The sequence below is a fragment of the Talpa occidentalis genome, unplaced genomic scaffold (assembly GCF_014898055.3).
Source record: "Talpa occidentalis isolate TD23 unplaced genomic scaffold, MPIMG_talOcc4v2.1, whole genome shotgun sequence".
Taxonomy (NCBI): Eukaryota; Metazoa; Chordata; class Mammalia; order Eulipotyphla; family Talpidae; genus Talpa; species Talpa occidentalis.
In genome coordinates this window covers 87,167,547-87,192,587 of record NW_026555331.1, presented here as the reverse complement: position 1 = coordinate 87,192,587, position 25,041 = coordinate 87,167,547, and the positions used below count along the sequence as shown (strand labels likewise).

At 35.6% G+C, this 25,041-nt stretch overlaps 1 protein-coding gene across 1 annotated transcript; it reads left to right on the top strand.

Annotated features, from left to right (window-relative positions):
* The first annotated feature begins 19 nt into the window (after positions 1 to 19).
* On the top strand, positions 20 to 23,991 carry SEM1 (SEM1 26S proteasome subunit). Its single transcript, XM_037508137.1, has 3 exons — positions 20 to 209; positions 17,137 to 17,230; positions 23,797 to 23,991. The coding sequence occupies exons 1-3, from the start codon at positions 134 to 136 to the stop codon at positions 23,837 to 23,839; spliced, it is 213 nt and encodes a 70-aa protein (XP_037364034.1). The 5' UTR covers positions 20 to 133; the 3' UTR covers positions 23,840 to 23,991.
* Positions 23,992 to 25,041: the final 1,050 nt, after the last annotated feature.

Genomic DNA, 25,041 nt, shown 5'->3' with positions numbered 1-25,041 from the left:
CTCGCGCCGCTCCCGTCGCTCTGCCCCCGCGTCTCTATGGTAGAGCCGGCCTCCGAGGCGGCAGCGGCGGTGAGGAAGAGTGCGAGCGCCGAGTTTCTGACGGGCCTGGAGGTTTGGGGCGCATAGGGTCGCCATGTCAGAGAAAAAACAGCCGGTAGACCTGGGTCTCCTGGAGGAGGACGACGAATTCGAGGAGTTCCCTGCGGAAGGTAACCGGGAGGGCCCGGCCTCAGGGCCGCGTGGAGGGTGACTCAGGCGTCCGGGGGAAGCGGCGCGGGCGACGGGGCCGAGCTGGGGGGCGGGGGGCGGGCGCGAAGTCTGGACCCCGCGGCGGACTCTCGTTTCTGCTTATTCCGTCTTGCGTTCGCCTGGCTTCGGCCTGTCGAGGCCGGGACTCGCCGGGGACACAGTGTCTTCTGCTTCCTCATTGGGAGGAGCCGTGTTGATTCCGGGCTCCTGGCCGGGTGTCCGGGAGGGCTGGGCCGTTCACTTTTCAGTCAGTCGGGTACCCGCCACCTCGTTCACAGCGGAAAACCCATTTTTCCTTTATTTATTTGACAATGTTCAGCAGCCATTCTTTGCCGTTAAATATTCCAGAATCCAGTTGCTCCTGTTTAAAGCTGCTCCCGTTTAGGACTTTATAAATGGATCTTATTAAGGAGGAGGGGCGGGTCAGGTGTTGTTAATACGTTTAATTAGTTTACTCTTGTTTCTCACTGTTTTGGGCCACTTAGTTTCGAACTAACTTAAGTTCAAGGATTTATAACACCCCAAACCTTTACATTTTTATTAACTTTCTGGTTACCTAAAGGAATTTCAATTTTCTCGTTGGAACAGCACATAGCTGACATTTATTGGGTGGTTGCGTGTCGAAGTGCTTTCCTTGTTTTAATTTATTACCATTTTTTTTTAAGATAAAAAGCCTAGAGCTTGGAACTGTTAGAAAGCTTGCACCGTGTCACATAACCCCTGACCCCAATTGAAGCCAAAAGTCTGAAACTCTTGAACTGTGCTGTTTGTTTAGATCATTGTCCCTAATTAGGTTTATTGTTATGTGTAGGGTAAATAACTTGTAATAAAGGGAGGTTACTATTGGATAACTTTACCAAAGGTGGTAGGAAGAGAATTGTGGTTAATGGTGTATAAATCTGTTATATGAAGCAATTTCCTTTTAACTAAAATTGTCCTAAGCTCTACCCCATCATGATCTTATTGTGCATAAAACCACACAGCTGGAACATTTGTTCTTTTTATTTATAGTGTACTCTATTGTTAGTGGGAGAAGACATTACTCTGTATACTACCCAAACTCAAGAACTAACCCAAAGCACATTTCTTTTTAATTCTGGGATTCATTATATATTGTGGGGATTGTTTATTTTTGTTTTGCCAGTGGATTTGCTGTCCAAATATGTTTTCTTTACCCCACTTTTCAAGTTGCTTCATAATCCTCCAGTGTTGAACTATCTAGTAGAAAACTGGTGTAGTGAGGGCAGGATCCACTTCTTACTCAAACTTGGTATTTCAAATAGTTAGAATTTATTCATTGTTTATCATACACTGAGGTATGTTCGGACTTTAGTTAGTATGTAGTCCAATTACCACAACCCTGAAAAAAACAGGCTCCGATGAAACAAGATTGACATTAAATGGCCAAGCTAGAATCTGAAAGGTCTAACCAATTTTTATCTTTAACATTTAGTAAAGTGCCTGGCACATAGTAGGTGGTTAAATGAATGAATCTGTATTATAAAAGTAGTTGAGAATTGCTTGAAAATAATATAGAGATGACTGTATGTGATGATACACTTAATTTTTTTCTCAGCAACTTTCCTCAGCTTTTGCAGAATATGTAGTTTGCTCTTGTTGTAAGTTTATGTGGTGAGCAGCAATTTATTCAAAATGTTGGTAGTACATAGTAGGAAAATCTCATTAAAGTTATAAGAAAAACGCAAAACATATCTTCTGAAGACAGGAGGCCTCTAACAGTTTGGTTTATTAGTATTTAGTATCTCACCTGTTACCGGTCACTTTACAGACTTTGTCCTCTTCCAAGTTTGAATATGTAGAGCTTTTCATTTAGGAAATTTGTTATTTAGAGGACTAAAAAGTAACATTTGAAATCACTTCATTTTGGTCGGGTTTCTATGTTTCTTTGGTTTAGAATTTTAATGGGTTTTCCTGTGATGTTAATTTGAATTAGTGAGATATTCCTGGGTATAAAATGAGCCAGACAGGGGAAAACCAACCAATTGTTACTAAAGAAATACCGCTGATAAATAGCAAAATTCAAAGAAAAAAAAAACTTGGGAAGATATCACCTAAGTATCCTTTCTCTTTTGAACTGCACTTATTTATTTATTCATTTTTGGCCTACTTATGGTTTAGTTTCCATAGACCAGCAGTCTTGGATTACCTGGGAGCTTGTTGGAAAGAGTACCTTCAACCTAAACCTACTCAATCAGTTTGGACTTTCCCACCTTCTCAGAAGTTAATGTGCACCTTAAAGTTGGAGACACAACACTTTAAAACAGAGGCATGTGTAGTTTTCAGTATTTTAGATTTCAATTCAAATTTTTTTTAAAGATTTATTTATTTTATACAAGAACCAGGGTACAGGCCAGATGCGCGGGAGGGTGAGAGGATTCGATTCACCAGAGACAGAGCGGGAAGCAGAATAGCCAGACTGATGAAATACACTGCTGAGGGGAGCAGTGGGCAACAGGAGAGGTCTGCCGCACCATGTGGGACCCTCGCTGGCCAGCCGGGATCAAACCCACACTGCAGAGGCTGCTGACAGCTTCACAGCCCAGCGCTCAACCACCTGCGCCACCAGGGGAGGCCCTCAGTTCAATTATTAATGTCCTGAATAACTTTCTAACTTTTTTGTTTTCTTTAAAATTTTTTTTCTTAGTATTGTCTTTATGATATACTATTGACAAACTTATTAACAAATAGAATAAATTGACTATAAAAATCTTACTGGTCTATATGTGGTCTTACTTTCAAAGGCCTTGTTGGATCTCTAAGTTACAAAAGGTAGATGATATCCTTTGTCTATGGTAGCTTCTAAGGAAGAGCCTGCTGAAAAAAACACTATTGAAATTATGTATCCCTCCTTGACTAATGGATTGTTCATCTTTTAAGAGTATATTTGCTACATTTCATCCCTCATAAGAACTTGTTTGCTAGGATGTCAGTTCATTTTAAGGGAAGGGAATTTCTATTTAAAAAGGGAACTTAGATACTGTGGTCTTCATAGACATCTTACTCTTTCTTCTAAATAGCTCTTTTTCAATGATAGAGTATATGGGATGATTCTCTGTAGGTACAAAAAAAAAAAAATGTCCCCTCCCATTATTTAGTCTGTGGCTTTGTTGAATTGACAGTTCCTCACAATTATTCTAATTGGTGGGAGTGTAATCTGATCAGCATACAGGAACTGTTAAAATCATTTTTAGGATATTTATGAAGTGCATTTTCCAACTTCTTGATTATTTCAACTGAGAATAGGCTTCATTAGGTAGATGTTTAGCATTCTGGACATAAATAATTATATGTTTGGAAATTGGCATGGTGAGAATTTTTGAACTGGAAAGGTACTTAATGTCTAGAGAAAATAGAACTTGTCAAGACCATACAGCTAAGTTGGTAGTAGTAGAGTGGGCTCTAAAACTGAAAAACTCTATAATTTATTTGAAACTTAAAATAACTTCATATCACACATATATTGAAAGAGTATTAAATATTTTCATTAATCTGCTTTCTGTGACACTTAGAAATGGGAGAGGGGTCAAAGTGGGAAGAGTAAAGTAGGCCTTTTGATACTTTTATTCTCTACTTCCTGTCCCAGAACCCAGAAGTTGGTTTTGTTTGTTTGTTTGTGAGTTTTTTGGGTTTATTTGAGGAGAAACCTTTTTAGAATATTTAAAATGAAATAGAGTATGCCTCTAGGAGGAATGGTATTTTCAAAAGAATATTTTTATGCTAAGTATTCTGTAATTTTTCTAAGCCAGTAGACCTGTTCTGTGAAGTGAAGAAATCAAGAGTGCTGTGCAGTCCTCCTCCCCACTCCCGCTTAGGAAATTCCTAGGTGAGGCATTATTGTTATTAATGGAAGTCTATGTGTTGAGGCAGACAACAGATGGGCTCTTCCCTAATACTGCCAGCATTCTGGAATAATTGAGGATATCTTATAGTGGTTCTTAACCAGGGGAGTATTTTTAGATGTCATGTTCACTTACAGGTAGGATTATGCAGTTACTAACCAGTCTTTTGTTCCTCCACCCAGGGAGAGAGGTCCTTCTTACTCCACTTAGGCTTCTACATTCTATGTCCTGCCATCCCTCTCCCCTTATCACTCCAGCATTTGGATGACTTCTTCAGTCTGACTAGTCTCTGACCCAAAAACACTATGCTTCCCCTTTGCAAGAATGCCCCCCCACCCTTGTGTTCTGACACATCATCCTAGATTCAGGTGCATTTTTAATTTTGACATATATTCTCAGATTGCCAGCAGTAAGGGTTAAACCAATTAGCATTCCCATCCAGTTAGCCTTTCTCCTTATAAACTTGCCTACACTTTGTATCATACATTTTAGTCATTGCAGACATGATGAATGAAAAATGGAATCATACGATTTTTATTTGGATTGATGTCTTTGAGTGATACTGACCTTTATATTTTTCCTTTAACTGTTTCTTAGTCTTCAGTTTCTTGATCTGTGATTTGTGGATAATAATTAGAGCCATGTAAGAATTGCATGATTTATTATTCTGCCCAAACTGCCATAACAATATTCACAGACTAAGTGAGTTAACAGAAATTTTAAAAATCAATCATAGAGGCTGGAAAGTTCAAGATCAAGGTATTGACAGATTCTCTTTCTCAGGTGAGCTCTCTTTCTGCCTTGCTGACTGCTACCTTCTCACTATGTTTTCATATAGTAGAGAGAGCGAGAGAATGAATGAATATGAGCTTTTTGGTGTCTTCTATAAGGTCACTAATTGGGTCATGAGGACTCAACTCTTGTGAGTTCCATACAACTGTGATTACCTCCTAAAGCTCCAATCTCCAAATACCATCACATGGATGATTAGAACTTCATCGTAAACATTTCAAAGTGAGGGCCAACAAACATTGAATTTATAACAATGTTTTATGTGAAGTGCATAGTTAAAGAGTTTTGCAGTTTTCAACAAATAGTAGTCCCCTTTCTTTTCTCCTGTTCTTTGAGATTTAGATTTTTGTTTTATTTAGAATTTGAACTGCTTCTGACATATTATTCATAATTTTAGGTATATCCAAAATTAAGCTTGTTGACTTGTAGGTTATTTGATAATTGATTTTGTAGTATTGAAAAACTTATAAGTTAAATTAGGAGTAAATTAGTATTGCCAAAAATATTATTTGAGAAGTTCTTTTTTAAAAAGTGTGGTTATTTATATAAAATAAAAGATACACCAAACAATAGCGTCTCTTATTTCAGGATACATACAGATGTGCAAGAGTTAGAAGCACAATGGAATGAAAAACCCCTAAATCAAGATACGGATGCTTGAGTGGGTATGACTGTATATTAAATAGTAAAGCTACTCTGAAAAACTATTTGATTAGCAATTTCAGATAATGTGATGCATTGGAATGAGCAAGGCAGTAAGTAGTTGTTATTTAAATAGTGTCTGGTTTTACTACTTGGTTATTGGATATTTCTCACTGAAAGGTGATGAATTGTGAAAACATTGAGGGGAAAATAAGTTTCAAAAACTATACTATTTTTCTGAATTATTTAGAAATCTTTCCAGTTTTGTGTTCTGTTGTACATGTAATGCTTGGTAGGGATGATTTTGTTGTCTTTATTCTGGAACATGTTTCTCTTAAATCCCTTACTTCCTCAGTTTCTCATAGTGATTAGCACTATTTGTTGTTATGTATTTGTTGAGCTCTCACTACAAATCTGCACTAAAGGGTGTGGAGAGAAAATGATACCAGCTGCCATTGTCAGTAAGTGTTTTAGATACTTTTAATCCTCGTAGCTTATAATAGTTGTATACTTGGTACTTGCCTAAATTATTTACCTAGGTCACAGATAATAAGAGGATGCACTGAGACAAATTTGACTCCTTAGGTAGATCACTATCTTTGAACTTAAAGATTTGATGTCAGGGGAGATAAGGATGAATGATTTTCATACCAAGTTTGATAAGGTTTAGTCTTTAGGAGGTGCCTATCCTGGGAGATAGGACTTCATCCAGCCTTCCCTTCCGAGGCAGAATTAAACTAGAGCAATATTCCTTATGACTATCTGTTGGACTTTGGGTAAGATTTCACTTGGTTTCCTTTTATGGATGCTTAGGGGGTGGGGGGTGGTTAATAACTGATAGTAAAGTGCAATTGTGAAGAAGGGGAAGTTATTTCCAGTTGAATACAACTTGAGATTGCTTTATTTGAACAGAGGTTTCAATAGAAAATGTAGAAAGGGATTTCTAGAAGAAGGAAAAAGGAATTGTTTGGAGGAGAAAAATCAATGTGTATATGTGTTTTATTTGGTTGTGGAATAGTGGCTGAAAATGCGGGTATTTTGAGACCTAATCATAAGCAACTTTAAGCCAAAAGGTAGTTTGGACTTTCTCCTTAGGTAGCTGAAAAGTGGTGTTTTGGGTGTGGGTTTTTTTTTCCATTAAGAGATTTCTTTAGGCAGTAGGCAGTTTAGGAAAAATTAATTCAACAGAATTAACTTGAAAAGATAGAAAAAGGCAGGCTATGGCCTCCCCGGTGGCACAGCGGTTGAGCGCTGGGTTGCGAACCTGCCCGCAGCCTCTGCAGCGCAGGTTCAATCCCCAGCTGCTCCCTGGCCACCGGAGGAGGGTCCCGCATGGCACGCAGACCTCTCCTGCCACCCGCTGCTCCCCTCAGCAGTGTACTTCGGTCCTTCTGCCTGCTCTGCTCCCCGCTCTGGCTCTGGTGAATTCTCTCACTCTCCCGCGCTTCTGACTGTCCCCAGTGCTTGTATAAATTAATGAAAATAAAATCTTTAAAAAAAAAAAAAAAAGACAGGCTAACCAGTTAGCAAATTTGAAATTTAGGTGAGGACCAAGGTTCTGAGAAGAGAGTGATGCAGTAAGAATAAGAATCGGGGAATAAGAATGGGGGTTGGGATTTCTCACTTGCATGTCTAATGGAAGTTGGGTGGTGGAGTTCACATTGAATACCCTTGACTCAGTAATAAGGAAGCTCAGACTGAGGGAGTAGAGATGAGTGTAAGGCATGATGTCTTGGAAAAGATGAGAGTGGTGACTTTTAGGAATTTATATAATTAAAAAGCAAAATAAAAGCACTAAGCAACAAAGAGAACCAAAATCATCACTTTGTAGTGGAACTCTTCAGTTAGGTATCTATTTAAATTATTGATTAAAAGAATTGTGTTGGAGCTTTTAAAAAATGTAAATGGCTATGTAAATTATTTTGAGTCTTTGTTTCAGACTGCTGGCCACAAGTAACTGAAAACTCAGCAACAGGCCGGTAGAAACATCATTTATGATTTGGTCTTGGTTGTTTGCTGCAAAGTTAAGTTCCCCACTGGTATTTTTAGTCCCTATTGGGGAAAATATAGTAATTCAATAGTACTATGCCAGCTACAAGTTTCATAGCCTCTGAATAAATATTAGATGTCTAGGGTATACACGTGTGTGTATGTGATTACTTACAGAAATGAAATTTTATAAGGAATTTGAATGTTTTATACAACTTAAGCAGGAATGTAAGTAACTTCAGAATGACTAGATTTGGTGTGGCTTCATTATCATATTTATGAGCATAATGATGCTATTTGCAGGTATTACTGTTCTCTTTTACACTTAACCTATGAGTGTACAATTTAGAACTTTTTTGAAGTTTCATCTGTTTCTTTGGTATTTCATGTAATGTTCTGTGTATACATGCACATTTTTTATTCGAAGAATCTTTCTTGGAGATTAGTTTGTTTATATTCACAGTGCCTTGACTGTTAAGGAATGAGAAAAATTGATGCTCCTGAAAAATGGTATAGAATAGAACATTTGCAGCTCTATTTGGTATAAATGGAATTTTTTCCTTTACTTTTCTCCATAGTAGCATGCTTCATACTTTAAGAAATTTCAGAATGTATGTGGGGGGAGAAAGTAGTTTTAGAAATATTTTCTGAGTTTACACTTAAAATGTCAAAGTGATTTTTTGATGATGTGGGGTCTTTAATAACACATATAGATACAGTTTTCAATGGCATGTATGAACGAAACCAAGCTTGGGGGGCAAAGTCTTAAATAATTTAGAATTGCTAGAAACTTAAGTATTGGGCATCTGTTAGAGCTTCTTTCTTATTCTGACTTTTTAATTTTTTTTAACCAATACACATCTGGAGGCTTGCACATACTGAAGTGTAAGTACAGTGATTATTTGAACTATTAATCACAGTTTTGGCAGTGCATTTAGTGCTGAAGATAAAATGTATACTTGTAAGGTCATCTACATATTGACAGAAGGCATCAGACATGAATCAGGCATCATTGTTTGATTTTTTTATTTTATTATTTTGCCCCTTAAGAAAAACTATTTCTGGGTTTAGGGCTTTAAATGAATGGTAAAAAATTATGTAGATTCTGGTTTATCAGTGTGAGCACTAAGTTTCTTAAGGATATTCTTATTCAATAGTTTATAAAGTATTTAATAAGTTGTAATCAAAAGTTTATTTAGGGCCTCCCTGGTGGCACAAGGGGTTAAGCACCACACTATGAAGCAATCCGCAGCCTCTGCAGCACGAGTTCAATTCCCGACCAGCCAGGGAGCAACCCACATGGCGCAGCAGGCCTCTCCTGTCTCACCCGCTGCTCGCCTCAGCAGTGTATTTCAGTCAGTCTGCCTGTTCTGTTCCCCTCTCTCTGGTGATTCTCTCACCCCCTGCATCTCTGGCCTGCACTCCAGGTCTTGTATGCATAAATAAATAAATCTTTAAAAAAAAGTTAGTGTTTCGGATTTTTCACGTCTTAATTGAATGGGTGAGATAGATGGTATAGCAACTTTAGTGCCTCTTATTCCTTGGATAAAGCATTAAGGTTAAAAAATATATTGGAAGTTATGCTTAATGAAGAATATTTTTTAAAGATTTATTTATGCATATAAAAACTGGGGTATAAGCCAGAGGTTCGGGGGTGGGGGTGGTGGTGAGAGGATTCAGCAGAAAGAGTGGGGAGCAGAACAGACAGATCGACTGAAGTACACTGCTGAGGGGAGCAGCGGGAGAGGTAGGAGAGGTCTGCGTCATGTGGGTTTCTCCCTGGCAGACTGGGGATCAAACTCATGCTGCAGTGGCTGGCGATAGCTTAATAGCACTGTCTCTAACCCCTGCGCCACCAGGGAGGCCCCTGCTTAATGAAGAATTTATCCAGTTTTTCCATTACTTAGTAGTGTCATAATTATGAAATGCTACAGAATATCAAAGAAATACAGACCTTTTGTCATGAATCTTATTTTGTGTATATCATACCTAAATTCTTGCTCACCAAATATGTTTTCCCACTTACATGAGCCAGTTTCTTTTCCATGGGACTTTACTTCTACTTTTCCCCCTTTCCTTGCTATTAAAATAGCATGGGATGGTTGGTAAAACAGGGAGGGGTGTTTTAGGTTAAATGATCATTGGAATTCAACTTGATAAGCTAAAAATGGTACTATTAGTTAAAAGATACTGTTTAAACTAGTATTTCTTAAATATGTTAAGAATGTTAACTTTTTCTAGCCTTTTTAGAATTAAGGATTAGAATGCTTGCTCAACAAACTATTGAATCTAGTATGTTTAGTCTCTCAACCAGTGGGTACTAAATTAACAATTTTTTTTTTTTTTTTTTTGCGCTTTAGTCTCAAAGCTAAGAGTTAAAAATTGGTTTGAAGACATTTCAACAGTTTGAGTTAAGTCATAGTCAGGATAAATGTTTGGGGGAGGTCCATTTTTGTTCCGTTAAGCACAGGCTTGCAAGGTTAGCAGAGAAATATGAAATAAATGTTATATTTCAAAATTGAATCATTATTTCCATTTTGGGGACCATTGCAGATGGAAACTACCCAGTTAAGAAGTTGAAAAGCTGGTTAATTAGTAGTATTAATGCTGATAAGAGAGTTGATGTCTTGGAAACTTGAAAAAAAAGTTCATTTGAAACTTGGGTTATATGCTATTCCTTTTACTCAGGAACATATTATCTAGTCTATCTGTTCAAATTATTTTGTGAAACAATTGAAGTTCCTTAGATGTCTTTGTAAAGACACCTTAAAATAACCAGTGAAACAAATAACTTGACAATTCATTTTTCAAATATTTTTCAAATATCCTATTTGAAGTCTAGATTTGAAGTTGGGAAATAATAAAAAATTATAATATTTTTTTGTAAGATAGTCTATCAGTTTTTTTGGTGGTATTAACCTTGATGGTTTTCAAACAAAGAGGGGTACTTTGTACAATGAATTTATATTAGAGAGCTGCAGCGCTATAGGTTATAGTAAGACTGAAGGGAATGTGAAGGAATAGTTTAGTCAATGTTCAGTTGCTATAAAAGGGATCATTGATTTTATTTCATTGGTGGTTCAACTTGTAAGACTGTAAAATTCTATAAAAGAAAAATTAGATTATTTGAAGTGCTTTTACTCTTTTTTTTTTTAAGATTTATTTATTTTTATACAAGAGCTGGGGTATAGGCCCGGGGCACGGGAGGGTGAGAGGATTCACCAGAGACAGAGCCGGGAGCAGAACAGGCAGACGACCGAAGTATGCTGCTGAGGGGAGCAATGGGCACAACAGGAGGGGTCTGTTGCGCCATGTGGGTAGCTCCCTGGCTGGCTGGGAAATCGCAGCCTCACAGCGCTGCGCTGCGCTCAACCCACTGCGCCAGCAGGGAGGCCTGCTTTACTCAATTTTAATTTTTAAAATCAGTTGATTTTTGAAAGTCAAATACATTTTTTGTTTGAAATGAAACTTCTCTCAAGGGCTACACCACATAATACCTTTACTTAATGTTCCTCTCTTGGATATTTAAGATACTTCAGTTCATGTCCACTTTATTTTTGCCTTAAAAATAACTCCTTTCTGACAAACGTTATGTATAATATTATGATGTATTATAGTAAGCTGTTTATTATTGACTACAATGGCAATGTGGAGTAACTACCTTTTTGCTTTTTTATCATGATATACTTTTTCCTTAGTCACTTTTCTAGTCTATAAAAGTACAAATATGTTCTTTCAGTGTATTTTTAGCTTTGGGAGTAGGTAAAACTATTGAAAAGTTAGTTTGCTTTTGCTTTCATTATCCATAGACTGAGGGAAATTCTGAAAGTGATTTCCTTTAACTTCTTAATCCATGCTCATTGTAAGACATCGTTATACAAACAGTAAAATTTTTCATTTTGAGCTTTAAGATACTTCTCTAAGAAAAAATGAAAGTATCTTTAGCCCTGTCAATTTATTTTTGAGATGTAATTAATATTATTGGTAAATATTAACAATTGTTAATAACCTCAGGGAATAGTATAGCATTCGAATTTATGTAATTGTAATATTCCTTTGTTATTAATATAAGAAAAAGATAGAAAATTTACGTAGATAAAATTCAGTGGTTTTGGTTCTTGAGAATTTATTAATGAATGTACATTTGATTGAGCTTCCTGGTAACTTAAATTGTCTAAGAGAAACTTGTCATCTTTTCAGACACTGACTTTTAATTTTTTTTTTAAGATTTATTTTTATTTACTTATGCATACAAGAACTGGGGTATAGGCCAGAGGTACGGGGAGAGGGGTGTGTGTGACAGGATTGACCAGAGACAGAGTGGGGAGCAGAACAGGCAGATCTACTGAAAAACACTGCTGAGGGGAGGGGGGGCCCCGTGGGCGAAACGGGAAAGGTCTGCTGTGCCATGTAAGTCAGTTCCCTGGCCAGGGATGGAACTCAGGCTGCAGTGGCTGGCAATAGCTTGATAGCCCCTGTGCCATGAGGGAGGCACCAGGCACTGACATTTTAAGCAGATTTCCCACAAGATCTCTCTTAGGGAGGAGCATTCAATGATAATTCCTGTCCTGAAAAGCATGGTTAGAATAAACACAATTTCAGAATTTTTAATTTTACAACTTATATTCATAATGTAAGATTTTGAGCTCTTCTGGCATGCAATATATACTCTTGGCATCACTGAAACCACATACTGGCCTCTGTTTACTTGAGTTGACTACTCAAAGGGAGGAAACTCTAGAAATATGTTCCATTTGCCCAGCGTTTTATTTAGTATCTGCTATATGTCCAGCACTCGGCTATAGGAATTAAGAGTTGTGAATTTAATAAAATCTGGTTCCTAGCTGAAGGTTTAGGAACAACAGGAATGGAGGTAGTTGTCAGTGTGCACGATGGATAGTAACTTTAAGATTGGAGAGGGTGTGATACAAGGAAGACCACTGTAATAGTTCATGAATGGATTACTCCATTTTAAATTAACATAGTGGCAGTAAGAATAGAAAGGGAGACTAATTCGGGAGATACTTGGGAGTTGGTTGAAATGGAAAAGATATAATGAATGTTCGTTGAAAGAGAAGGAATAGCCAAGATGCCTCCCAAGTTTCTGTTTCAGGAGATCAGGTAAATGGAGGTACTTTTTTCAAATTAGTTTATGACATGCTGCATTTTGAAATTTTTGGTAGCTACGAATAAAACACCCACAGTATGAGCCATTGTTGAATTGCTTTAATTAAAACTGTAAGTGCATTATAAGGAAAGCCTAAATCTTATCTTTTGTTACTTAGTTATTTTTCTTTTCAGGTTAAATATTCTTTTTTTTTTTTTTTTTAAATAGAGGCATTTTATTTATTTATTTATTTGTTTGTTTGTTTGTTTGTTTTGTTTATACATGCACTGGGTACAGTCAGAATCAGGTTAAATATTCTTAACCATGTTTCCAGTAAGTAACTACTAAGATGATGTTAATAAGGGAGAAGATCAAATAAAAATATACAAGGTCTCTTTTAGAGTTCTGTTACATCTCATAGTCATTTGTTGTGCTTTATGGTACTGTTTGTAGTTGAAGAATACAAAGATAAATAAAACAGAGTTGAATTACAATTGTACATATATAAGTGCTGTTACAGATATACCAAGAAGTAGTGAATTAGTAATCTCAGTGCATGGAGGAGAGGTGAAAGGAATTGGGAAGCCTTCAAACGGTGATTTCCAAACCCATAATTTCAAAACTATTCTTGCATTTTAATTTTGAAGCTTTCAACTCTATAGAAAAGTATAAAAACCAGGGCAACAAACAAACACCAGTTAAGATTTTCTCATATTAATTCTATCATTAAAATAGCCAAATACACATTGTTTAGATTGTAACAACTCTTCTAAAAAATACCTCAGTGGTTTTTTTCCCCAGTCCGGTGTACTGTTACTTTTCTTATGTATTATACTTCACTGTTAAGTCAATTTAGTCTTACATCTGGAACTATTCCTCCCCTTATTTTGTTTTTCATGACATGAATTTATTGGAGGAGAATGGATGCATCTATAGAAAGTCCTACCATTTGGGTTTGCCTGTGAGTTTCCTTGTTATTAGATTCGGTGTCAGCATTTTAGCAAGAGTACTACACAGATGTATTTCTTACTGCATCACATCAAGAAACACATGTAAAGTTGCCCCAGTTTATTGGTGATGTTACATGTGATCACTTAAGATGGTGTATGCAAGGATACATATACACGGAAAGCACAAACAAAATGAAAAGCACAAACACAGAAAGCACAAACAAAATGAAAAGATAAATAAGTAGGATGCCATCAAACTGAACAGCTTCTGCAAGGCAAAAGAAAGTGAAAAACTATAGAAAATATATTTGCAAATCATATATCTGATAAGGGGTTAATTACAAAACAAAAAGTATGTAGTTCAGTTAAAAAAAAATGGACAAAGGAGCTGGATAGGGTTTCTCTGAAGAAGATATGTGAAAGATTAACAAGTATATGAACAGATATTTACATTATTAATCTTTAAGGAAATGCACATTAGAACTGCAATGAGAATATTGCTGCCTGCCTGTTAGAACGGCCATAACATGCATAAAGATAACAAATGATGGCATGGATGTGAAGAAAGGGGAATTCTTGTGCATTGTTGGTGGGATAGTACATTGGTGCATCCACAATGGAAAACAGTATGGATGATAGATAGATGGCTTAAATTTTAAGCCACAATGTTTAATTGAACATTTGATCAAGCAATTCTGGGAATGCATACAAAGAAAAACACAAACTCAGAATGATATCTGCACCCCATGTTCATAACAGCATTATTTACAATAGCCAAACATGGAAACAACCTGTGTAAATCAGTGGATGAATGAATATCTATATCCAGATAGGTAGGTAGGTAGGTAGGTAGAAAGAAACAAACACATAGACATACACATACAATTGGATATTATTCAGCTATGAAGAAACAAGGAAATCCTACCATTTGGGGCAACGTGTAACACCTTAAAGGCATTATGTTAAGTGAAATAAATGAGATAAGTACAAATACTGCAGGATTTTACTGATGTAGAGTCTAAAAAAGAAAAAAGAAGAGACCAAACTTGTGGTGAAGGTGGCCAAAAATTCTGGTTACAATATAAGCTTATACTAGGAATGTGACAAAAATGTTGACTATAGCTAACACTGCTGTATAATATAGAGGAAAGTTAATAAAAGTTACCATCACAAGGAGAATTTTTTTTTCCTTTATTGTACCTATATTAGAAAGATGCATGTTAGCTGAACCTATGTAATCATTTCACAAATCTGTAAATCAAACCATTATATTGCAGTCCTTAAACTTATACTATGTGTTAAGTCAGTTATTTCTCAAAACTAGGATCCAAGAAAAGGTGGTGACCAGGTCTCTCCATTTTCTCTTTATAATTAGTCAGTGAAGTATCTTGTTTTCCAATTATTTTTCACCCAACAACTTCAGTATCCATTGTTGATTCTTCCCTAAATTGCAGTGGTGTTGCAAAATGGTGATTTTTCTAATTCTGTCATTCTTTCTACATATATAAAGATATACATCTGGGACCAATAAAGAAAAGAGTATTCCCATCTCTATTCCTCTCCCCAATATTGCTTTGGACTTTTATTTTTTTTGTTTGATTTATCGTGTCACTCTTTCTGATTCTCAGATTCTTCCAGATTTGAACAGTGGAAACACCTTTAAGCCAGTTTTTGTTTCCTTTGGCATACTTTCAGGCATTAAATAGAAATCTCAGACTTACCTAGAATTTCCATGTTCCAGATCTGAAATAAACCATTTTTTTTCAGGGGACCATTATTCCTTTTAATGGAGAACAGTATTTGAGCTAATTCAGGATAAGTAGAAGTCATGCCAAGGGGCGGGCAGGGGGTCAAAAAAGGCACAAAAACATATGAAATGGCAAGAAATGTTTGATGAATAGAAAATTTTGAGCAATTTCAAAACATGAAGTACAAAGTTTGAAATGAATAAAAGTGAAGAACTGGTGGATCATTATTCATTGTTATGGTTTTTAGCTTGGGGAATGTGTATGAGAGTACTTCAAGCCCATGACTAACATGACAGTGTCATCCCAGTGAATTTTAATCTTATAAAATACCTTTATTTTAAAATAGGTACTCATATAGTATAATTTAAAAAATAATACATAAAACTATGTCAAGGTCAGGTTGGCCAACCAACTTGAGTAGAGTATGGGTAAACTTTCTTCTGGGATGGTTTGCTGCTGGGTTTTTTTTTTTTTTTTTTTTTTTTTTTTTTTTTTTTTTTAAGAGCACATAGTGACATTATCGCCTTGAAGACTAGATTTATATCAGGATCAAGAGAGAAGCAAGGATAAACCTTTTAGGAAAATATTGCCATTGTACAGGTAAGAAGTGATCATGTGAATGTCTGATTAGAGGTGATAGAAAAGGAGAGATAAGGATAGATTTCATGATGATAGAGGAAGCAAAATGAGCAGGACTTGGTCATGGAAAGAGAAGAAAATTTAGGACAACATACCCCATCCCCCTGGTATGACCAACCGGCTGCATTTGTATTTTTCCTCAGGCCAGGAAAACATAAGTTTGGGGTGAGGAAGCTGAAGCCATAAGTTAAGTTTTGGTCATGTTGAGCTTGTTCCATTAGATATTTATGTAGGATTCTAAAATTGAAGAAGTCTGTGGTAGAGAAGGATTAGGGAATTGACAACATATTGTTAGAATATGTCTCTCAGGGAGGTGCTAGAGGATGGGCATGAGCCAGGAATGGACTCTTCCTAATTCAGGTCTTCTCTCACTGAATATATTTAAGAGCATAAAAGAGATGTGTGGGGGAAGCAGCTTATATTTCACTATATTCGCCTTGTTTTCTGATAGAGAAATTTGGTTGTAGGAAAGCCATCTTGATCTTTTCTACTTGTATAATAGTTGTTTATAATTTTGTGCTCTTATTACACTATCAGTACTTATTCCTTATTTGGAGACTGACCTGCATGAAAATGTTAGCTCACATATATGTTTTCTGATTTTTAAATAAAAGCTAAAATCTAACTCCCATCACCACAAAGGAAGGACAACAATTCCAAAAATTAAAAAGTATAGCATTGATCTTTGTGCGTATTTATATTTTTCCTTCCTTTTAAAAATAAAAATTTAATATTGATCATAGTAGGCAAATGTTAGTGAGGCCTTATAGTTTGGTCTACTTTTTATTATCTGTATAGAGCTGGGTTTTGTTTTTTTTTTTTGTATGTTTAGCTCAATTTGCTTTAGTGTTGTTGGCAGGGTGTTTTGAAAGATTGTGAAACCAACCTTATAAAAATTAGCTAAAGGAACAATCAGTAAAGTAAATATCCTCTAAAAATTATAAGTAGAAAGTCTTTATATACTTCTGTTTTAGATTATCCACAAATTCAAGAACTAAGGGTACAAATTGAGGTTTAAATAAGAGGAAGATTCCCATTTCTCCTAGATAAGATATTAGATGTTTTGAATTGTGAGAGTCTTTAGTGCAAACTTTTTGAAGTTTCTGTTTTTATGAAAATAATATGGGAACTATTTAGACATTGTCTGTTTCTGATTTTAGATTGGGCTGGTTTGGATGAAGATGAAGATGCACATGTCTGGGAGGATAATTGGGATGATGACAATGTAGAAGATGACTTTTCCAATCAATTACGGTAAGTTTTAAGTCATATTTTTTATATAACTTCGTATCAATTGTAAGCATGGAATATATAACTTGCCTATGATAATTGACCTTTTTTAAGATTTTTTTATTTATGCATGCAAGAGCTGGGGTACAGGCCAGATGTGTAGGGGGTGAGAGGATTCACCAGAGACAGAGCAGAATACAGAACAGGCAGATTGACCGAAGTACACTGCTGAGGGGAGCAGCGGGCAAGTCAGGAGAAGTCTGCTGCGCTATGTGGGTTGCTCCGTGGCTGGCTGGGGATAGAACTCGTGCTGAGGTTGCGGACAGCTTCATAGGTTGTGGATAGCTTCATAGGTTGCGTCTTAACGCCTTGCGTCACCAGGGAGGCCAATAATTGACCTCTTAAAGGATAATTAATCTTTGAAATATGTTTTCGAATTATGAAAAACAAGATAATGACCACCTTCGTCTCCTGTGTTTCTAAGCGTAAGTACTTTGTGTAATTGCTTAGAATTTTATTTCCTTCTAGTGTCTTTACCAAAGGTAGTTAAATAGAAGCATATTTGCTATTTTTTTAGCCTTGTAGGTTCAACTTTTGTTAATTTTCTACTAATATTGAATAACTCAGAAATTAGAATCATAGAGTGGTGATAGGAGTGTACTTTTCATAGTCACATACAAATCTAAGTGTTATAATTGGTGATTGATGTAACATAAAATTAACCATCTCAGAGTGTACAATTTAGTGGCATTTTGTTTATTTATAGTGTTATGCAGCCATCATCTCTAGTTCTCAAACAACCTCAGCACCCCAAAAGGAAACAACATACCCATTAAACAATCATTCTGCATTCCTCCATACCTTCAGTCCCTAACAACCACTAATCTATTGTCTGTCTCTATGGACTTTACCTAAATATTTCATATAAATGGAATCATACAAAAAATTATTTTGTGTGTCTAACTTCTTTTACGTAGCATAATCTCTTCAGGTTAATCCATATTGCAGTATGTGTCAGTACTTCATTCCTTTTTACGACTAAGTAATATTCCAAAGGTATGGATATGCTATAATTATCTGTTCATTAGTTGAACGTTTGGATTTCCAGCTTTTGGCTATTGTGAACAGTGCTGCTTTGAACATTCATGTAGAAGTTCTGTTTGAATCTCTGTGTTCAGTTCATAGTTCCTGGAATATAATCCTAGGAGTAGAATTTCTAGGTTGTATTGTAATTCTGTGTTTAACTTTTTAAAGGACTGTCAGACTTTTACATAGTAGTTGACAATTTTACATCACTACCAGCAATCAATGAAGGTTCTAATATCTAAATTCTTACCAAAACTTATTTTACTTTTTTTTAAAGTTAGAGCTGTCGTAGCACATGTGAACTAGTAATTCATTTTGATTTTTATTTTCAGTTCCATAATCACTGGTATTGAGTCACTTCGTATAGTTTTGGTCATTTGTATAGCTTCTTTGGAGAAATACATATTCAACCCTTTGCCCATTTTTAAATTAGGTTGTCTTTTTGTGGTTGAATTGTAAGAGTTCTATTATATATTCTGGGTTCTAGACCTTTATTAGATACATTATTTACAAATATTTTGTCCCTTTCTGTTAGAGTGTCTTTTTTTACTTTTTCATAGTTTTCTGTGCACAATAGTTTTAAAGTTTTAACTAATGAAGTCCATTTTATGTACTTTTGAAGGATTCAGTACTAAATTCAAAGTAATGGATATTCCTGTTTAGCTCTTACATTTAGTTGTTTGATCCATTTTGAGTTAATTTTTTTATATGATATAATACCAACATCCATCTTCATTCTTTCGTTTGTGGATATCCAGTTGTACCTGCACCTTTTGTTATAGAAAGAATTCTTTCCTACCTAATTTTTTCTTGGTTTAATCCATATGTATCTATCTTGGCCACAAAGATATCTCAGGTAGATTGTCATATACTTTGTTCAAATCAAGATTCAGAACTTCTATTTTCATCTTGTAATTTTCTGGTTCAGTACCCTTACTCAAAAAAATGAGATAATTAAAATTTTATTTTTACTAATAATACAGTAGTTTTTGTTCTACACTGCATTTTATTTTATTTTTTTTTTTTTTTAAAGATTATTTATACAAGAACTGGGGTACAGGCCAGAGGCGTGGCAGGGTGAGAGAATTCACCAGAGACAGAGCAGGGAGCAGAACAGGCAGAAGGACCAAAAGCACTGCTGAGGGGAGCAATGGGCAAGACAGGCGAGGTCTGCCATGCCATGTGGGTATCTCCCTGGCCAGCCAGGAATTGAACCCGCACTGCAGAGGCTGCAGATAGCTTCACAGCGCTGTGCTCAACCTGCTGCACCACCGGGGAGGCCCTGCATTTTTTTTTTTTTTTTTAAGATTGATTTATTTATACAAGAACTGGGGTACAGGCCGGATGCGTGGGAGGGTGAGAGGATTCACCAGAGACAGTGGGGAACAGAACAGGCAGACTGATGAAATACACTGCTGAGGGAGTAGCAGGCGAGACAGGAGAGGTGTGCTGCTCCATGTGAGATTCTCACCGGCCGGCTGGGATCGAATCCACGCTGCAGGGGCTGCAGACAGCTTCACAGTGCGGCGCTCAACTACCTGTGCCACCGGGGGAAGCCCTGCATTTTTTTTAATGGACCTAAAAAACCCCTGTATTCTAAATTCTTTATATTTTCCTGGAGACTAATAACATTTTTACCCATCTCCTTTCTTCTCTTTTTGGAAATAGTACAATTTACCTTTCATTGCTATTCTGGTACTTTTCTCCATGATTTCTCAAAGACTGATTTTTGACTATATCTTTGTTCTTTCAGTACCATGAGATGCAATTATTCAGAGCCTTGAGACTTTAAAACTGCTTTAATGCAGTTTGGAGTTATCTCACCTGTCTTAGTTTTCAATTTTGTCTTAATGATGTTGTTTTTCCTTTTAGAGTTTATGGACAAGATGGGAACCATAGCTTTTGACAATAATCCTGCTTTTTTTTTTCTCTAAAATCTGTTAATATTACACCACCTATTCCAAGCATTGGATGTATCTCTTCTTATTCTTCTTTATCCATGCGTAACTCTAAAAAGCGCTTTTTGTTCTTTTTACAGATCTCAGCCCATTCTAGTATTAAATTCTGTGTGTTCAGGTTTTTGCCACATCCTTATTTTTGGTTTTTATCCTTTTAAAATTGAGCTACATCGGAGAATACCCTGATAGCATTTTTCAAAATGCTTCTCCCCTTTTTTTAATAGAATTATGTTATGCTATTAGAAGATTCTTTTCCAGGCTTCCCAACTCTATTAATGACTTTTCTATAGTTTTAATGATATGTCACTTTTCTGTTAGCTTAAAGTTTTCTAAGTTGAGGTTAAACTTAATTAACTCTTGCTGTTCAGATGAGTCAAATTTTTCCAGTATTTGTCTTTCATTAGTAAGAAAATAGCACTTTTGTCTTAAAAATTAAATCAAGACGTTATTGAATACTATACTTTTATTGAGAGCTGCAGCAGTAAGTGTATTGATAATTTATTTCTTGTCACTACTCATCTTGCCTTTTTACTGGTTTGGAAGTAGAACATTATCCATATTTTGGTCCATATTCATATTCTTTGTGTCATGTTTATCTAATACACCTCCACAGTGCTATTGTATACTCTATTGTGTTTCTGCCTCAGGTTTGTAGATTTCCGTAAGTGCATAAATCTTGATACTTCCATTAGTGAATATAATTGTTTTAATTTCCCTGTTTGAGTTATGATTTTTTTGTCCACAACATTGTTGATATGTCACCAGTACTGAACAAATTTTTAGCTAGGACTTGGCTTTCTTCTTTTTCTGTTGTCTTTCTCAGTGTAAATACCTTTAACAAGTAAAAGTACAAAGTGAAGTGTCAGTGTGTCTTAGGTAGCTGAAAGTCATACTGTTTTTGCTACTTCTGTTATTGTTTCTCTTTATAGCAATAGAAATAGATTATGAGATTTTCCTGTATCATATCTTACATAAAACCTCCAAGAAACTAATATAGTTCTGACTGCTATATCAGATAAAGATACTACAATACAAATTCCTGAGATAGTAAGTCTAGTTCTCAGATCTACTGTATCTTATTCTTGATTTTGTTGTATAAGGAATGCTATTTTTGTTTCAAACAATGTACATTCTATATGTGTTCTGTGATAACATTCCAATTGTGTTGGGTTTCTTTTCTCTTCACTTTCAATTTTTCCTTTCAACAGACTCATGATATTAGCATTTCTTTTTATTGTGGTTTTTTCTTTGTTTGTTTGCTTGTTTGTTTTGTACTTAGTGGCCTTGATTTATTTTCTTTTTGGTTTCTTTATAGCCCTAAATTCTAGCAAAGAACTTTGAGAATTTAGCTGATAGAAAAGCTTACCATTTCCTTCGTGTTTATCATTTATAAATGGTACCCATTTTCCTTCAAAAAGGATAAGACACAAACCTGGATAAATTTTGTGTACTTGTTAGCCTGCATCTTAAGTTGAACTTTGGGGATATTTCTTTTGTTGTAGTTAAAATAAGAAAATAAAAATGTATATTGACTTTGTTAAAGACAACCGAAAACTATATGTAAGAAAGTTTTTAGGGGCCTCCCCTGTGACACAGAGGTTGAGTGCTGGGCTGTGAAGCTGCATGCAGCCTCTGCAGCGCCGGTTCGATCCCTGGCTGCCCGCCAGGGTCCCACATGGCGTGACAGACCGCTCCTGCCGCGCCCACTGCTCCCCTCAGGAGTGTATTTCATCAGTCTGCCTGTTCCCCGCTCTGGCTCTCTCACCCTCACACGCTTGTATAAATAAATAAATTAAAAAAAAACACTTATAATTTAAAAAAAAAAGAGTTTTTAGGGCCGCTGTGGTGGCGCAGGTGGTTGCGCGCAGTGCTATGAAGCTGTCCGCAGCCTCTGCAGTGCGGGTTCGATGCCGGCCTGCCGGCGACAGTCCCACATTACCTCTCCTGTCTTGCCCGCTGCTCCCCTCAGCAGTGTATTTCATCATTCTGCCTTTTCTGTTCCCCGCTCTGTCTCTGGTGAATCCTCTCCCTCCCGCACATCTCACCTGTACCCCAGATCTTGTATAAAAATAAATAAATTTAAAAAAAAAAAGTTTTTAAATGTGCTTCCATTTTAAGAAAATGACATGAATTGTGGGTATTATCAAATTCCTATAAGGGTGGGTGACAAAGTAAGCATTCTAGTTAAAATTCAGCAAAGGAAGGGGTAGTCAGAAATTTGTACTGATCTCTTGACTCCTGGTGAAGCATTTTACCAACAGTACATACTCCTCCACACTTGAGCAGAAGACAAAGATCCCTCATTTGAATAATATCTGACCTTAATATTATTCATGGACATTAGGTCAGTTTGTATCATAAATAACTGTTAAAGTATTAGGGAAGTAAAGGAGTTTGGGGGAATGAATAATAAATATACATCATTTCTACAATGTGTTTTTGTAGTGTGTTTACATTGGATAGTATCTAAGCCAAATTATGCTTGCAAACAAATCTTTTTATTTTACTAGAAGTAGTGATATATAGAGCATATGTGTTTTACTTTTACATTTATAAAATATATTATGAATTGGCCCTTAAATAATTTTGTGAAATTATTTAAGATACAGTATAGAAGATAAAGTGATTGCAGTGGCATTCTTAAGTATGACTGAAACTCCAGGTTGAGTAGATTAAAATCATTGAAAAGTGTCTTGTGTATGTATTTCTATCACTATGAATTTTTGAGATTTTTATCCACATTTTAAGTTAGGGAAAGTAAAATCTTTTTTAATATTTTGCAACTCATATTTATTTTGCCTACATGTGGTTAATGCAGATTATGTCTCACATACCCTTAAATTTGATTAATAATTTTTTCCTGGTTATAGCAATACATATATTTTGATTAGAAAGGCAATGTTTATCTTTATGTGTAAATAACAGTAATTCCATTTTGATTGTAAAATCTCTATGTAGGTATGTTTAAGGATATAAAAGTTGAATATCATTGTCTTGTGTTCTTAGCCATATGGTTAATGATTCTTAATATTTATATTGAAATATTATAAATAGAATATCTATATGATATTTGGAGATATATGGGGGATAGAGTAAATGCCTCACTTTCCCACAAATAGATTTATCAAAAAATTAAGGAAGATAACAGATTTACTAATGGGGAAGCAAACTATTAGATTTATATTGATTATATCTGATTTCATTTATATATATTTCTTTTTTAAAAAAATTTTTAAAGATTTATTTATTTATGCATATAAGAGCTTGGCTACAGGCCAGAGAGATTGGTGAGGGGGGCAGTGAGTATTCACCAGAGACAGTGGAGAACAGAACAGGCGGATTGACTGAAATACACTGCTGAGGGGAGCAGCAGGGGAGACAGGAGAGGTCTGCTCGCCATTATATTTCTTTTTAGGGACTGAAATAGGGCTATTTGGTAGTATTTTAAATGTTGCTTAAGCTTGATTCATTTGTTATGCTATTTCTAAAAATCATTTGTTTCTTTATAAAGAATATTTAGTGATGTTCTTTTCTGTTTCATTACAGAGCTGAACTAGAGAAACATGGTTATAAGATGGAGACCTCATAGCATCCAGAAGTGTTGAAGCAACCTAAACTTGACCTGTTTACTAAATTCCAGGACAGAGGACCCAGGACGGAACACTTTAAAAAATTACATGTTTATTTCATTACCTGTTTGAACTTATTTTTGTTTTTGTAACACAAAAAATAAATGTTTTGGTCTAATCTTTGTTTAGTTCAGAAGTCTTGCTCTTTTTACCTTTAATCATTTATTTTCTCATACTCTTCATGATTTTCTAGAACTTTATTATATAGAGACAGTGAAACTTTCTATTATGATTTTCTTTTTTAATGTGAACTAAGGCTCATGGAGGTTAATTTGAGGCTAGACCTCTGATTCCCATTTTAGTACTTTTCTTATATTGATTAAATGTTGTGTTTAGAAGATACTTCTTTATAAATCATATTCAGCTTAATTTGAGCTTAAAAAACATTAAACACATTAAACACTTCAAAACCTGTGTTTTAAAAATGTTGATCATTTTAAATTGCTATAATTAATTTCTGAGCCACTGGTTGATAAGAGTAGTAGTATTACTACTTAAAATCCAGAGTTGTTTGATACAATCCTGAGAATAGGTCTTATGTTAAAATGAGGTAGTGGATTCAAATACATTTGTTAATGTGCATTCTGGGGTACTGCGTAACAGCTTCATCAATTAAATTTCTGCAAAGTGATTGCTGTTGCCACATCTGCTTTTATAAATGGGAGATTTAATTTGGTTGATAATTCTTCCTGATAAGACTAATACTTAGTTTTTTGTTATACAGAACTTTATTTTATAGTACAAACTTTGTTTCAAGCTTGAATATGTTACTCATTTAGAAGTAGAGTCACCCTGCTGGAGTAATTAAAGTTGTAAAATTTATGTAACACGATGTAGTGTAGACACCAAAGTAGAAGTGGGGCATCTGAAATAAAAGTTGGCCTTGAAATGATTAAAATTAATGTTTTCTCCTCCTAAAACAAACAAATTTACTTACCTGATAAAACTAGATGATTAGATAAAATAAGGGATAAGAAATTTGGAAATTGTAAAAGTAATTTATATATGTGATATTTTTGCAGTCATAGTGAAGCACAGGCACTCGTGCTAATGTTAATGCACATGAAGAAATAGTTTAATGTATATTTTCTCCGATATGGTCAGTGGTTACAATGTCTTTATTAGGCCCTATATTAATGGTACCTCAACAGTATCAAATTAG

Bases quoted from the DNA above. Each gene is read 5' to 3' on its own strand.
- SEM1 (XM_037508137.1), top strand. From the start codon at position 134: ATGTCAGAGAAAAAACAGCCGGTAGACCTGGGTCTCCTGGAGGAGGAC. The intron at 210-17,136 runs GTAACCGGGAGG...TTCTGATTTTAG, and splicing joins CGAGGAGTTCCCTGCGGAAG to ATTGGGCTGGTTTGGATGAA. The intron at 17,231-23,796 runs GTAAGTTTTAAG...GTTTCATTACAG, and splicing joins GACTTTTCCAATCAATTACG to AGCTGAACTAGAGAAACATG.